The sequence below is a fragment of the Myotis nattereri genome (genome assembly GCF_964212035.1).
Source record: "Myotis nattereri genome assembly, chromosome: 4".
NCBI classification, from domain to species: domain Eukaryota; kingdom Metazoa; phylum Chordata; class Mammalia; order Chiroptera; family Vespertilionidae; genus Myotis; species Myotis nattereri.
Genome location: NC_138079.1, coordinates 104,469,299 through 104,485,096, shown reverse-complemented (window position 1 = coordinate 104,485,096; position 15,798 = coordinate 104,469,299). Strand labels below are relative to the sequence as shown.

The following is a 15,798-nucleotide window of genomic DNA, read 5'->3' as shown; positions in this document are numbered from 1 at the left end:
GATATTTTTTTCATTGATTTTTAGAGAGAGTGGAAGGGAGGAGGAGAGACAGAGAGAAATATCGATGTGAGATTGGTTGCCTCCTGCACACGCCCCTTCAGTCCATGGGCCGATGCTCTATCCACTGAGCCAAACTGGCTAGGGCCAGGGGATGATTCTTTAAGCCAATAATAGCAATTCCAACCTCCTCCACAGTGGCTCGTTCTGGGCTGGGCAGGTCTGGGCCAATTAGGACCAGTAGGATAAAGCTTGCTGCCATGAGGAAGGATCTGAGAAAATGTGCTCTTTCTTGCTGGATGTGAATGGGGTGGTTTGTGACCCTGGCTGTTCCTGGCAGCTGTCTTGAAGACATGGAGGAGAGCAGAGCCAAGAAAATCCTAGACAAATGGGACCCAGGGCTCTCATCATTTCTAGCTTGAAGCTGACCTACCTCCACATGTTCAGCGATGGGAGCTTTATGAGCAAAACACGTATCTCTAATTCAGTCTGAGTGAGTTTCTGTTATTTTATCCAATTACACAGTGAGAAATCAAGACTTACGATAGCAATGTGTTCAACAAACCTCAGCTGGTGCCAAGAGCTGGGATTCCATTCCCAATGGTCTCATCCAAAAGCCTGCGCTCACCCCACTAACCTGAGTCAAGGAAGGACAGGTCACCTGGCGTCAGTGCTGAGTTACCTGCTCACCTTCTGAGATGACTTCTCTTGTACTTGCAGTTTCTACAGCCTAGAATATTCTATGCCTCCTCTCGTTGCTTAGCAAACTACAACATTTCTTTCAGGCCACAGCTTAAATAAATGTCATTTCTTTCTTTCTTTTTTTAAAGCACTGTTTATTTAAAAAAATATATATCTATTATAAGGAGAGGGAGAAAGTGATAAAAACACCAATGATGAGAGAGTCATTAATTGGCTGTCTCCTGCAGGACCCCACTGGGGACTTGAGCTTGAAAGCTCGACCTCCAGGTTCATGGGTCAATGCTCAATCACTGAGCACACCGGCCAAGCTAAATGCCACTGTTTTAAAAAATATATATATATTTTTTATTGATTTCAGAGAGGAAGGGAGAGGGAGAGATAGATAGAAACATCAACGATGAAGAGAATCATTGATTTGCTGCCTTCTGCACACCCCACACTGGGGATCCAACCCTCAACCCAGGCATATGTCCCAACTGGGAATAACCGTGACCTCCTGGTTCATAGGTCAATGCTCAACCACTGAGCCATGCCAGCTGGGCTCAATGCCACTTTTTAAAAAAAAAAATATTTTTATTGATTTTAGAGAGGAAGGGAGAGGGATAGAAACATCAATGATGAGAGATAATTATTGATCGGCTGTCTCCTGCACACCCCCTACTGGGGATTGAGCCCGCAACCCAGGCGTGTGCCCTTGGCCGGAATCGAACCTGGGACCCTTCAGTCCGCAGCTCTATCCACGGAGCCAAACCGACTAGGGCTAAATGCCACTTTTTGATCACTTCCTCACCCCAGCCCTCAAGATTAGATTAGACCCCTTGGCTATTAACTCATGGTGGTTTGTATTTTTCTTTCATGCTCCTATTACAACTGTACCTGATTACGTATATTAGAACACTATTAAAATAATGTCTCTCTCTTCCCTAAGGGCACAAGTGTATCTGTTTTGCTCAGCACTCAGTCCTCAGAACAGCTGTTGTCACTCAGCGGGCAACAATAAATATTTGATGAAAGAACAAGTGAAAGCTTTCTGTGGTCATGAGCTCCATCAGCAGTGACCTGCAGTTCTCCGAAATGGTCCTGGGACCCGCAGCATCAGCCTCACCTGGGAGCTTGTCAGGAATGTAAATCATTGGGCTCCACGCAGGCCTGCTGACTTAGAAATTCTGGGAGTGGGGCTCAGAGGGCGACCTGTCTTAACAGGCCCACCAGGCGGTTCTGATTCACGCTGGAGTTTGAAAGCCGCCGGGTTTAAAGATTTGCTCCAGTCCTTAAAGATTTGCTCCAGTCCACGCAGTAGGCACAGCCAGTCGCACCTCTGCTGCTAGGGGCTGTTTCCTGCTTCTATTTCTTTTTCTTTTTAAAAATATATTTCTTTATTGATTTCAGAGAGGAAGGGAGAGGGAGAGAGATCTAGAAACATCAATGAGAGAGAATCATTGATCGGCTGCCTCCTGCACGCCCCCCACTGGGGGTGGAGCCTGCAACCCGGGCATGTGCCCTAGGCCGGAATCGAACCCGGGACCCTTCAGTCCGCAGGCCGACGCTCTAACCACTGAGCCAGACCGGCCAGGGCTCTGCTTCTGTTTCTTCAAACCAACACCGTCACACGTCAAGCGGGTTGGAGGAGGGGAACAGGGACCGCTCCCATTCTTTGCGGACCCAGAACCCAGGGCCTCTGCAGTGCCTTCTCCTCTGATCAGCTTCCCGCGGCTGACTCGGTGCTTTAGGTTTCGGTTTACGTTTCCCGCCCCTCTCTTCCGTTTCCTCTCCGCCCCGGGTTCGCATCACTCAAAGCCTCCCTCGTTTCTTACAATGATTCGCTGGCTTTTGACTGGCTGCCCTTCTGCCTCCTGAGGGCAGGGGCCGCAGCAGGCTCACCCGCGTGCGGACCGGACGGGTGCACACGGCTGTGCGAGCGCAGGGGCCGCGAGCCCGGGACCTCCAGCCGGGGCGGGGCGCGCCAGAGCCGCTCCCTGCCGGTCTGCGGAGAAGCGAAAGAGAAAGCCCCGCTGTGCTGGGAAGGCAGGCGCGGCGCCCTTGACCAACATGGCGCCGGGCGCGGGGCGGGGCCGGGGCGGGGCCAGCGGGAGCCGTCAGGTGTGGCCCCGCCCCTCGCGCCCCGCCCCCCGCCCGATTCCGGATTGGTCCGGTTCCAGCGCCGCAGCCCGGCGGCCGCGCCGTGGGGCCACGCCGGGCGCTCGCCACTTCCGGCGCGTTCGCTGGGGCTGTTGGCTGGGGCGGCCGCGCGCGCGAGCGGAGGACCCGGGGCGGCCGGGTGAGGGATGCTCTGCGCGGCGGCGGCGGCCACCGTGTGGGCTGAGGCGGCGAGGACAGCGCGGGCCCCCGGGCCTCTCCCCTGAGCCGGCGCCGCGGGCTGCGCCCCCGAGGCCCCTTCAGCCTCCGCTCCTTCAGCCTCGGGGCCGGGCCCGCCGTCGCTCCTGAACGCCGCGCCGGGGAGCCCCTGCCTGGGCCCGGAGCCTCCCGTCGGGGGTCGGGCCCGGGCGGGGGGCCCCCGCGCTGCCGCCCTCCGTGCCGGCTTCCGAGCCCCGTTTCCTGCTTCTTCAGTTAACTTGGGGAGGGGCGGGCGGGTGTTGATGGATGGTTCTTGGTGTCCCCGATGAGGCGGGCCGGGGGGCCGCGCTCCGTTTAGAGGGTCCCCGCGGGGCCCGGGTGTGGAAGCGGCTCTCTGTGCCTGGGTGGGGGACTTCCGAGTCTGCCGGGATCATGACCTGACTGTGCGGACGGACGGGACGTGTGCGGAGCCCGAGAGCCAGCTCACCTGAGCCGCCCCCTCCCCGGCCAGCATGGTAAGTGGGGTCCGCGCCCCTGCCCCCCCCTGGGTGCGGGGCTGAGGGCGGGAGCGGGCCCGGGACTGCTGAGCCGTCGCTTCCCCCCGGGCGCGGATCTGGGCAGTGACATGCGTGCAGTGCAGGGTGTGCAGCCCCGCTCGGGGCTCCCCCCCCCCCCCTCCCGGCCGCCTCTTGGACTGAGAGGGACCCGCGAGCTCAGCAGGCACCACCCTGCTGTCTGCCTCTCCCAGCGTGCAGCTCGTCCTGACAGTGGCCATCGTGTTTCTTTTTTTTTTTTTTTTTTTGAGGGCTTCGTCTGTGCCAGGCCAGGTGCTAAGCGATGGACAGGTGTTCTTTAATGAGCAACCAGCCCTCCTCCGAAGTGGGGAGACTGAGGCACGGAGCCAGCCCCAGGGCGCTCTGCAGCGACAGGGGCGCGGTGTGAACCCAGGCAGTCTGACTCCGTGGCCGCTGTGAGACGCAGCGCAGCCCTGTGTCGGGGTCGTGGGGTGGCCTGTGCGGAGGGCCGGCAGGGACCCAGGCCTCGGCGGCGGCTGCTGCTGCTGCTGCATGCTCTGGCCTTTTCCTGGCGGTGCCTGGGACACCACGCACCCTTCCCGATCCGGCCCAGGGGCCGCCTGTGCGGAAGATGTTTTCCGTAGCCATGCTCTGGACTCCCTCAGATTTGTTCAGCGTTTATCGTGTGCCTCCCGCAGAAGGCTTGGCTCCCTCCACGGTGAAATGGTCCGAACCTCTGTGTGCTCCAGCCCTCGGGCACATCGGAGGCCATGGGGAGTGGGCGGTGGCCCGGCCTGTGGGCAGCACCTCCAGTGACAGAAGTGTTTTTCAGGCCGCCCCCCTGCCAAGGTAGTGATTTCGTTGAGAAAGAGATACGGCGACATCTATGATTCAGATGTTCAGGCCGGCGGGATTGCAGACAGTTCACGGAGCCTGTGGGTGGTGTGTGCGGGTTCTGGGCATAGAAAGAAGACCTGAGGCATAGCCCTTGTCCGCATGGGGCCCACAGCCAGTCAGGTCCAACAACACACCATTCATGCTGAGCAGCTCCGTGTAGTCGGTGCCGTCCTGGGTACAGACGCAGGTCAGTTATGCGCTCTGAGCCCCCCTTTCCTCACCTGTAAAATGTAAGCTTGGAATTCTCTAGTGAATAATCCAAAGGTATGAGATGGAACATTTAGTGAGTGATGAAAAGTAAGTGCTGAGTAGTCCTTCATTTATTCTTTCAATGAAATTTTTGTGTGTTTTAAACTGTAAAATATATATAACATGAAATTTGCCCATTTTAACCAGTGTAAGTGTACAGTTTTGTAGTCTTAAGTACATTCACATTGCTGTGCATCCATCGCCAGAACTTTTTTCATCTTGCAAATCTGAAACTCTACTCATTAAACACTAACTCCCCTTCCGCTTCCCCAGCCCCTGGCGACCACTAGTTTGCTTTCTGTCTCCTTTGACTACTCTAGGTCCCTCATGTAAGTGAAGTCATACAGTTTTTGTCTTTTGGTGACTGCCTTATTTCACTTAGCACAATGTCCTTGAGGTTCATCCTTGTTGCATGTGTCAGAATTTCCTTCCTTTTTAAGACTGAATAATACTCCATTGTGTGTATATACTATATTTTGTTTATCCACTCATCTGTTGATGGACACCTGGATTGTTTCCACCTTTTGGCTCCTGTGAGTAATGCTGCTCAGAACATGGGCATACAGATTTTTCAGTGAATTTTAAGTAGCCACTATATGCCAGACTCTAGTCTAGGGAATGTCAGATGAATCAAAACAGACACATTCCTCCCTAGGGAACTTTGGGACCCCCCCCCCCCCTGTAGATTTCCATTGGTTATTGACTAAACTAGCTAAGCAACCTTGTATTCAGGTTTCATTCTAATTGGTAACTAAGAGAGCATTGTGAAATGGCCCTCTGTGAGCAGTTAATTAGTAAAGTAGTAGTTGACTTTATAGTCCAGTCTGTACTCATAATTCATGATCACCATGTACATTTTTTTCTTGAAGTAAGCTTTGAGTCACATATTTAAGAACATGGGGGTGGCCACAGTGTATGTGAGGTCAACCATCTAATTCCTTTCTGCATCACACCAGGGGTTCATCTGAGGTGTCCCAGGGGTCAAGGATGTTGGCAAAGCCGATCTTGTCCCCAAAATGCAAGGAAGCTGCTGCCTGGTTTGTGTGTTTCAGGAGGAAGGCCTTTTCCCTGGGATCACAGCTCTTTATTTATTCCAGGAACCTTTTCCTGCCCATTTCCTACTGACTTAACATTTAACTTTTAAGAGTATTGTCAAATGCTTGAGCCTTTGTAATATTTCTTTTTAAAACTTCAACTCTAATTAAGATGAAAATGGTATATGGCAAAACTAGCATTTAATATCTGCTATAAGCTAGCTATTTTTCATGCATTCATTTTTCTTCAAGTCATTCAGTATCAGTCAACCACACCCACCCTGCTAGGTTACACTATTGCCGTTACTACCAGAGGGGGTACCCGTTTGGACCCAGGGTGATCTACTCCAAAGTTTGTGCTCTTTGCAGTACATGTGCTGCCTCATGTGGAAAGGTGATCGGGAATGTCATCCAACTGTATTTTCTTAGGTTTTGAGGTTGTGATTGGGGCTGGGGAGTATGGGAATCACTTTATTTTATTACTATTACTAGAGGCCTGGTGCACGAGATTTGTGCACGGGTGCAGTCCCTAGGCCTGGCTGGTGATCGAAGCGCGAGTGTCTGGTGTGGAAGGGCAGGTCCCAGCTGACCTCTGGGCCGTGGGCAGCACCTGGGCTCCCGGGCCCGCACGCCCCCCTCCGCCTGAGTCCCCACGTGGAGATGTGGTGAGCGCAGCCTGATGCAGTGGGCCAGGGCGCAGCATGCGCCTCTGGGCAGGCAGCGCCGCTCTTTTCGCAGACCAGCTCCTGCACGAAGCCATGGGGAGCCCGACTAGCCCTTGCAGTCCTGGGACTGCAGCCGGCTCACCCAAAGAGGCTGCGCAGGTGTGGGGCGGGCTCCTTGTGAGTGCCTGGCACCTGAGTGCGAGGGGGGGGTGTATGTGGCTTTCTCTGCTCACAAGCCCTGGGAAGGATAGCAGGGGGAATGAGAGCGAGCTTGGCGGACACCCCGCATTCCCACTGCACCCTAGCAAGAGGTTGCAGGCCCCCCCCCCCCCAATCTGGGCACCATGAGAGGTTGCTGCCACCCACCCCCAGTTCCCCATCCCAGACCAGAGCTCTGCCCCAATCAGGCATTCAGGGCCTGCTGGCTGCTGGTCACTGTCTGTGAGGCGATCGGCCTCCTGCCAGACTCCCTCAGTGCCTGGGAGCTGGGGCGGCAGCCCCACCCCCCTGCTGCCACTGCTGGTTGCTGCTGTGGGGCGATTTGGCCCTCGCTTGTACCCGCCTTGGCCTGGTGCCGCCCGCTCACCTGCTCCACCATCCTGCCAGGCTACTGCTCTCTTCCGGGCCCATTGGGGATGGCAGCGCCTCCACTGCTGCCCACTGCCAGCGCCAAGTCGCTGATGCCCACCATGTTCTGCGCTACCCCCTGGTGGTCTGCACACCGCATAGTGAGCTGTTGAACTCCTGGTAGAACAACTGCCCGAGGGGACAATTTGCATATTAGACTTTTATTATACAGGATTTTAAAAAAATACATTTTTATTGATTTATTTTTAGAGAGAGGAAGGGAGAGAGATAGAAGCATTGAGATCTGCTGCCTCCCGCACACTCCCTACTGGGGATCAAGCCTGCAACCTGGATATGGGCCCTCACTGGGAAGCAACTTCTTGGTGCATGGGACATTGCTCAACCAAGTGAGCCACACTGGCTGGGCTGGGAATCGCTTTAAACTGTTTCTCTAGGATGGGGGAACAGATCTCGGTGTTTCTATCTTCCCCTCTTCCTCTCAGAGGTTCTGTAGTTAATCACATAATTAGAGGTAGTCTGGGAAACAGGTTAAATATCCAGAAAGGACTTGCCCTAGCCCAGTGGTTGGCAAACTCATTAGTCAACAGAGCCAAATATCAACAGTACAACGATTGAAATTTCTTTTGAGAGCCAAATTTTTTAAACTTAAACTATATAGGTAGGTACATTGTTATTAACTTAATTAGGGTACTCCTAAGGCTTAGGAAGAGCCACACTGAAGGGGCCAAAGAGCCGCAGTTTGCCGACCACGGCCCTAGCTGGTTTGGCTCAGTGGATAGAATGTTGATTACGGATTGAAGGGTCCTGGGTTTGATTCCAGTCAAGGACACATGTCCGGGCTGCTGGCTCGATTCCCAGTAGGGGGCGTGCAGGAGAAAGCCAACCAATGATTCTCTCTCATCATTGATGTTTCTATCTCTCTCTCCCTCTCCCTTCCTCTCTGAAATCAATAAAAAAAATATTAAAAAATGACTTTAATAACTTTTGAAAAAATTACTACATGATATGGTTCAAGTGATGAAATTTGGTAAAGACAAAAAGCTTAGAGTGGTATAGTCATTCTCCACAGTAGGCCAGAGTTTTTTAGTGCCTTAGATTAGTCATTCATGAAATAATTTAAAAAAATATACATTTTTAAATTGCTGTCAGAGAGAAAAGGAGAGGGAGAGAGATAGAAATATCAATGATGAGAGAGAATCATTGATTGCTGCCTCCTGCAGGCCCCCCACAGGGGACGGAGCCCGCAACCCAGACATGTGCCCTGACGGGAATTGAACCATGACTTCCTCGTTCATAGGTTGACGCTCAACCTCTGAACTGCACCAGGTGGGCTCATGAAATAATTTACTTCCTGCATCAAGCTTAAAATCCTAGGTATTGTGGTTACTGTATAATATTATAGTTGATGTTTATAGGGCTTAGTATATGCCAGGCATTTTACATATATTAACTCTTTTATTCTTCCAAACAATGCTAGGAGGTAGAGGCTATTTTTATTTCCCATTTTGAGAACATTCAAGGCCCAGAGAGGTTAGGCAACTTCTCAAGGTCACACTGCAACCATGTGGTGGAACTGGGATTAAAGCCCAGGCAATGTGGCTCAGGAGCTTGTGCTCTTATTTTTTTTAATAAGTACATTTTTATTGATTTCAGAGAGGAAGGGAGAGGGAGAGATAGAAACATAAATGATGAGTGAGAATCTTGGACCAGCTGCCTCCTGCATGCCCCCCACTGGGGACTGAGCCTGCAGCGTGGGCATGTGCCCTTGATCGGAATTGAACCCAGGACCCCTCAGTCCTGCAGGCCGACACTATCCGCTGAGCCACACCAGCCAGGGCAGGAGCCTGTGCTCTTAACTGTTAAACATTTACCCCAGAGGTAAAAGTTTATAATCCAGAGGGACACGACATTGACCCTGCCCTCTAGGAGTCAGTTTAGTGAGGACAGTGGGACATATATTCTGATAATTGTGAGACCTTGATAAGGGTGATTGCAGAAGAATGCATTGGTACAAAGGCAGCAGATCTGAGGGAGATTAGCTGAGGAGAGGGGGCTGGGGAGACTTCTCAGGAGGGATATTTGAGTCTTGAAGGATTAGGAAGAATGTGATAGTTGAACAAGGTAAAAAAGGGCCTTCCAAGTAGAAGTTGTTTGCAGATAGTTTTGAAGATAGACACATATATCAGTAAAGATAATAGAAAGTGATAGGTATGAAGGGAGAGTGGAGGAAGGAAAACATTTTTTGAGTGCTTTGGGCTTTTAAGGGCTCTATATGAGTACATACATGTGACACTTAAACACGTACTTTTTTGATCATCGTAAATACCCTTACTTTCTTTGCCAGCAGCTGCCCTATTTCTTTATTCCCCTTTGCAAAAACTCCAGGAAAGAGTGGTTTCTAAGTGGTCATTTTCTATTCTCTGTTAAGTTCACCTGTCAAGGTCCCTCCCCACACCTTTCCTAAGTGCAATGGTGAGTTCTCCGTTCTCATCTTACTTATCTGTCAGTAGCATTGAACAAGTTGAACACTCCCTCTTCTTGAAGTCTTCACTTGGCCTCAGGACACTAGATGTGCTTTTGGTTTTCCTCCATCTCACTGGTTGTTTCTTCCTCATCTCATTGATCTGTGAACAGCTGGGGTACCCTAGGCCTCCGACCTAGTGAGTTCCTAGTTCAGACCTCTCTCCTCAGCAGCAGTTCTCATGTATGCAGCTGCCACTTGACATGCATGCTTGTTTGTCAGGCACTTCTGATGTAACATGTCTCAAACTCAACTCCTCCTCTTCCCCTCTAAGTCTTTTCCACTCACAGCCTTCTCCACGGGCAGCTTCGTCTTTCCAGCTGCTTGTGCCAAAAAGCTGGGAGTCAGACTTGACCTTTCACACCCCGCATCTGATTGTATCAGGAAAGCAGATTGTTTTCTGCCTTTGAAATGTAGCCAGGATTTTATCGCTTCTTATTCCCTCCACTGGATTATGGATGTTGCCTCCTAACTGTTCTAGCTTCTGACTTAGCCTCTTTTTAATTAATTAATTAATTTTTTATTTATTTATTTTTTTACTGTGGATACTATGTAATACAATAGTTAATGTTCATATGCTTTCAGCATAGTAACTCCAGTGCTTCTTTGAAAAATTGAAAGCAGTTCATGTCTTTGCTCTGTTCCCATAGCTCCTTATCTCAGTAGAGCAAAGCCAATAGCAGCCCTCATGTTCCGGCATGATCTACTGCGCCCTCTATATTCTGGCCTGTGGTTACATGCTGAACCCATCTACTACTCTCCCCGTGGCTCACTCTGTTCAACTACCTTGGCCTCCTTGCTGTTCTTCACATTCCAGGTGTGTTCCTGCCTCAGGGCTTTGGCTTGGCTGTTGCCTCTGCTTGGACTGCACTGTCGCTTGCACGACAAGTTTGACCTTCCACAAACCTTCTCAGGAGACATCTTCCCAATAAGGCCTGTCCTTACCACCCTATTTAAAGTTATAATCCCACCCCAGAACTCCCAGTCCTTCATATCCTGCTTGACATCTTTCTGTAGCATTTACAATTTGTAAACATTTTATATATTTAATGTTATTTCTGAAGTCTGTTGTTTTTTTTTTTAATCTCCTGCTAAAATATTAACTCCATAAAGCTAAGGATCTTTGCTTTGTTTACCTATGTATCTCAAGAGTCTAGAACAATTCTTGGCATGGTAGACAGTTAAATTGTGGCAGGAATGCTATGGAGGTCTTGGGTGTTCAAAGGGGGCTTTAGAGAGAGGGAGTAAGTTAGGTTCCCTATGATGAATAGAACTTGTAGTAGGAGGATATTTCAGAAGAGAAGGTGTAACTAAATGTGTAATGTGAAGGAAGACTGGTTTGGCCATGGTGGAGGCTTTTGTGAAGAAGTAGTTGTAGAGAAGGCTATAAAGGTAGTTTATGGCTAGGTTATGGAGGGCTTGCAGGACTTTTAGGGAGTCAGACTTCGCTTTTTGGCTGGTTTTTCCTTAAAGGAAAATTAATTTCTCTGCCATGTATAGGTTAGATTGGTTTGGGAAGCTGGTTATGACACCATGCCTGAATGGATGTGCCAAAGGGCTGTCTTTGGATGTGGAATTAGGAGTGGAGAGGAAGAGTAGGAGAGTTGTCACTTAAAACTAATTCCAGATGCAGGGGATGAAGAAAGGGGAAAGTTCAAGCTGATTTAGGAAGCCTCTAACCTGGCAATTGGGATTAGTGGGAAATTTTAATTAATTGGTGATTTGGATTTGGTGGCGATAGAAGAGATGACAGATAAACTGACAGGAAGATGACAGGAGATGGGACATGTGCTGATAAAATAAGGGATTTGGCGCTGTCTGTAGGTAGGTGGGCAGTTGCTGCTGTTGAGATGAAGCTAACCAGTATTGGTCATGACAAGGATCTTTATGATTTTAGGTAGTTGGATTGTGGACATACCTTGTCTAAGTCAAGGAAGATGTGACAGCACAGCCTGGGGTGAAGAGGGAGGGAATTCCTGAACATGTAGCCTCTGCTTTTTCAAATATGTTCCCTTTCCCTGCCAGGATTTATTCTACAACCACTGCAGACTGATTTTCTGTTTTCACTATGTTTGAAGATCACCTGTAACCTCTTTGTGCTGAATCCAACATGAATTAGCCTCTTTTCAGTCCTTATGTCATCTGACTTTTCTACTTGGCCTTTTAAAAAGGTGCATATATTTTTAAATTTATTTCAGAGAGGAAGGGAGAGGAAGAGAGAGATGAAAACATCAATGATGAGAGAGAATCATTGATTGGCTGCCTCCTGCACACCTCACATTGGGGATTGAGCCTGCAACCTGGGCATGTGCCCTGACCGGAAATCAAACCATGGCATCCTGGTTCATAGGTCAGTGCTCAACCACTGAGCCACACCGGCTGGGCTCTTGGCCTTTAACAACCACTGGTCTCCTTTCCTTTTCCTGAAACACTTTTTTTCCTTGGCTCCCTTGGCCTCCATGATATTACTCTCATGGTTCAGTATCCCTTGATTTTCTCTCTCATGGCCTCGGCTATGACCTGTGTACTAATGAGAACTCAGCCTTTCTCTCTAGCCTTGGAGATCCACCTGAGTGTCCTGTAGACATCTAATCAAACCTGTCTAACCAAATCCATCTCTTCCCTCAGGTTAGAGCCCGCTCCCCCACGTCCTAGTTCTGTTAATGACCTTACTCGCAAAACACTCAAAACACTGAGTCATCTTGAACTTCCCCTTCACCTTTAGTCCTCCCCTTGTAGACCTGTTGATGCAACTGCCAACTTATCTGTGCTCTGACCCTTTCCTTTCCCTCCGTTCCATCCGCTTTGGTCAGGCCGTCGTCGTCTCTTGCTTTCACTGTGCTGTTCTGTTAGCTTCCAGGTCTTCCTCCACTAGTCCATCTTCTGTATTCCTGCTCGAGCTACCTCGTGGAACTCAGGTGTGATCATGTTGTCAGAGACCACGTTTTTATCGTAGCACAGTAGTGGAAAGCACACAGGCCCTGGATTTTCACAATTTCACTTACTTTCAGTCTTCTCAGTAAGGGTAGAAATGATTTATTAAATGCTTAAAGTGATTTATTTGGAATATCTTTCAGACTTCCCAAATTATACCTTGCTCTCTAGCCACCACAAACCGCTTTTCATTCCCGAACACTGAGTACGCTTTCATACCTCCGGCTTTGCTCTGTTCTGTTCCCTCTGCTTGACTGTCCTGTTCTTCATTTTTGCAGTTGATGCCTCACCGAGCATTTCCAGGTAACCGTAAACATAACCTCTTTGAGGCTTTCCAGCCACTAGTTTAGGTCTGTTTTTTTGCTTTCATTATTTTGATTTATTTGTTTTTATTGTATAAGAATTACAAGACTCTATTTTTATAGTAAATGTCAAACAGTTCAGAAGTTTGAAGAGCAAAATGTGAAATTCTTCCATTCTTTCCCTCACTCCTTTCCCTTCACTCCCACTCCAAGCCTGGGAGTGGAATTGGTTCTCTCTCTTTAAGAGTCCATATCAGGTCCTGGCCAGTGTGCTAAGTGGTTAGAGCATTGGTCCACACAGGGAAGGATCGTGGGCTCGATTTCTGTCAAGGACACGAACCTGGGTTGCAGGGATCCCTAGCCCGAAGGCGGGGAGTGTGCAGGAGGCAACCAATTGATGTGTCTCTCTCACATTGATGTTTTTCTCTCTGTTTCTTTTTCTCCCCTCCTTCCTTCTCCCTCCTTTCCACTCTTTTTAAAAATCAATAGAAAAATTTCCTCAGGTGAGGATTAAAAAAAAAAAAAGTTCACATCAGCTCAGTTGGTTGGAGCATCGTCCTGATACACCAAGTTTCTCCAGTCAGGGCACATACAAAAAACAACCCATAAATGCATAAATAGCCGGGTGGATGTGGCTTAGTGGTTGAGCATCAACCTATGAACCAGAAGGTCATGGTTTGATTCCGGGTCAAGGCATATGTCTAGTACAGCCGTGGGCAAACTATGGCCCATGGGCCGGATCCGGCCCGTTTGAAATGAATAAAACTAAAAAAAAAAGACCATACCCTTTTATCTAATGATGTTTACTTTGAATTTATATTAGTTCACACAAACACTCCATCCATGCTTTTGTTCCGGCCCTCCGGTCCAGTTTAAGAACCCATTGTGGCCCTCGAGTCAAAAAGTTTGCCCACCCCTGCTCTAGTAGGAGGTGTGCAGGAGGCAGCCAATCAATAATTCTCTTTCATCATTGATGTTTTTATCTCTCCCTCTCCCTACTTCTCTGATCAATAAAAAGATTTAAAAATAAAAAAGTAGAACAACAAATCAATGTTCCATTTCCCTCCCTCTTTCCCTGCCTTGCTCCCTCCTATCCTCTCTCTAAAATCAATAATTAAAAAAAAAAGACAAAATAAAGGATTCCATAGCAGGATGTCTCATTCCCCTTTGCATTTCCAGTAAGCATTCAACAGATATTTAGGTAATTGAGTCAGGTGTGAAAATAAATCCAAGAGGGTCAAGGTGGGCCCTTGAGGTTAGTAAATTATAGTAGCAGTATTTGAAAAGTGTGGTCAGACTGAACTAGAGTAGCGATTCTCAACCTGTGCGTTGCGACCCCTTTGGCGGTGGAACGACCCTTTCACAGGGGTCGCCTAAGACCATCCTGCATATCAGATATTTACATTACAATTCATAACAGTAGCAACATTACAGTTATGAAGTAGCAACGAAAATAATCTTATGGTTGGGTCACAACATGAGGAACTGTATTTAAAGGGCCAGAAGGTTGAGAACCACTGGAAACACCCTGTTTTTCCAAAACCCATAGCAGCCAGCAAGCTCAGGTATTTTTCCCCTGGGCTGGTGGAGGTGGGGGCAGGTGAGCAAGGGGAGTTGTTAGAGCAAATGCTGTGTATGTCCATGGTATACTTGCTGGGTGGCTTCAAAAACTAATTGTTCCTGGGAGACATGCTGGGGAACAATTAGGAATGGGGGTTGGGGAGGTGAGGGAGTTGTGGGTACTGACTGAGAAAACCCACAAAGCAGAGAGAAGCGAGGGAGGTGAAGGCTATTGGAAAGGGAAGGAACCTGGGGTTTAGAGGGAGGAAAAAGGTCTGTGTTTCATTATTTCACTCTGTGCTGGCCATTGTTTGGGGGCCCTCATGTACTCCATACAGTACCTTATTTAATCCTCACCTGAGGATATGTTTTTATTGATTAGAGAGAGAGAGAGAGAGAGAGAGAGAGAGAGAGAGAGAGAGAGAGAGAGAGAAAGAGAAAGAAACAAACATCGATGTGAGAGAGAAACATCGACCGGGTATGCGCCCCACTGGGATCAAACCTGCAACCTAGGGATATGCCCTGACTTGGAATCGAACCCACAACCTTTAGCTGTATGGGACGATGCTCCAACCAACTGAGCCAAACATCCAGGGCACGTGTCTCATTTAATACCGTATGATTATCCTCCTGCAAGATAGGTGTTATCTGTTCCCATTTTACAGTTGAGAAAGGTGAGGACACTGAAACTCAGGGAGGGTGATGTTAGTTAGTAGCTTGTCCAGAATTATATTACAAGTTGATAGAGATGGGATTCAGACACAGAGTTTTAACTCCACAACCCATGTTTTCTTCTATTAATTACCAGGTTTCTTCTTAAGCTTGTGTACATTTACAGAGGCTTAGTCACTTGAAATGTACCTTACTTGAAATACTGTCAGGAAAAACACTACATACATCTAGTCATCTAACCTTAAAACTTGCAAAATTTGCTTCATAATTGAGTGGTCAAAGTTTGCTCATAACAAAAGAGAAAATAGGTATTTCTGCATATTCTCTAATGTGATAGAATAGAAAAAGTATGACTATTGTGGGCACAGTTGTAGCTGGACCACATGACAGGTTATCAACAGAAAGGACGTTTTTTCATTTCTTTTTTCTTCATTGTAAAGAACTAGTTGATTTTATTGATTTAAAATTTTCAATTCACCATGGGCAAATAGTTTGTGGAAGACGATAACAATGAATTGTTAGCAAAATAAAATGGAAAACATTCTTCAAAGTACAACCCCAGAGCTATTATTGGATCTTTTTTAAACATGATTCTTTACAGCCTTGGATTGGGCAATGGATTATTAAATTTATTGATTTTTTTTTTGAGAGAGAGAGAGGGGGAGAAAGAGAGAGAGACTGACTGACTTTGATTTGTTGCTCCACTTATTTATGCGTTCATTGGTTGATTCTTTATGAACCCTGACTGGGGATCAAACCCATAAAACCTGGTCCATCAGGGTGATGCTCCAACCATCTGAGCCACCCAGCTAGGGGTGAGTATTGGATTTGACAGACATAAAGTTGGATGTGTGGCAATGCCAAATT

At 48.4% G+C, this 15,798-nt stretch overlaps 1 protein-coding gene across 1 annotated transcript in view; it reads left to right on the top strand.

The window, feature by feature from the left end:
* Nucleotides 1–3,364: 3,364 nt before the first annotated feature.
* XPO6 (exportin 6) overlaps nt 3,365–15,798 on the top strand; it is a 132,509-nt gene continuing 120,075 nt past the window's right edge. The window contains exon 1 of the mRNA XM_081089547.1: nt 3,365–3,509. Coding sequence (XP_080945673.1) covers nt 3,507–3,509 — 3 coding nt within the window. The 5' untranslated portion in view covers nt 3,365–3,506. The remainder of the gene's footprint in view (nt 3,510–15,798) is intronic.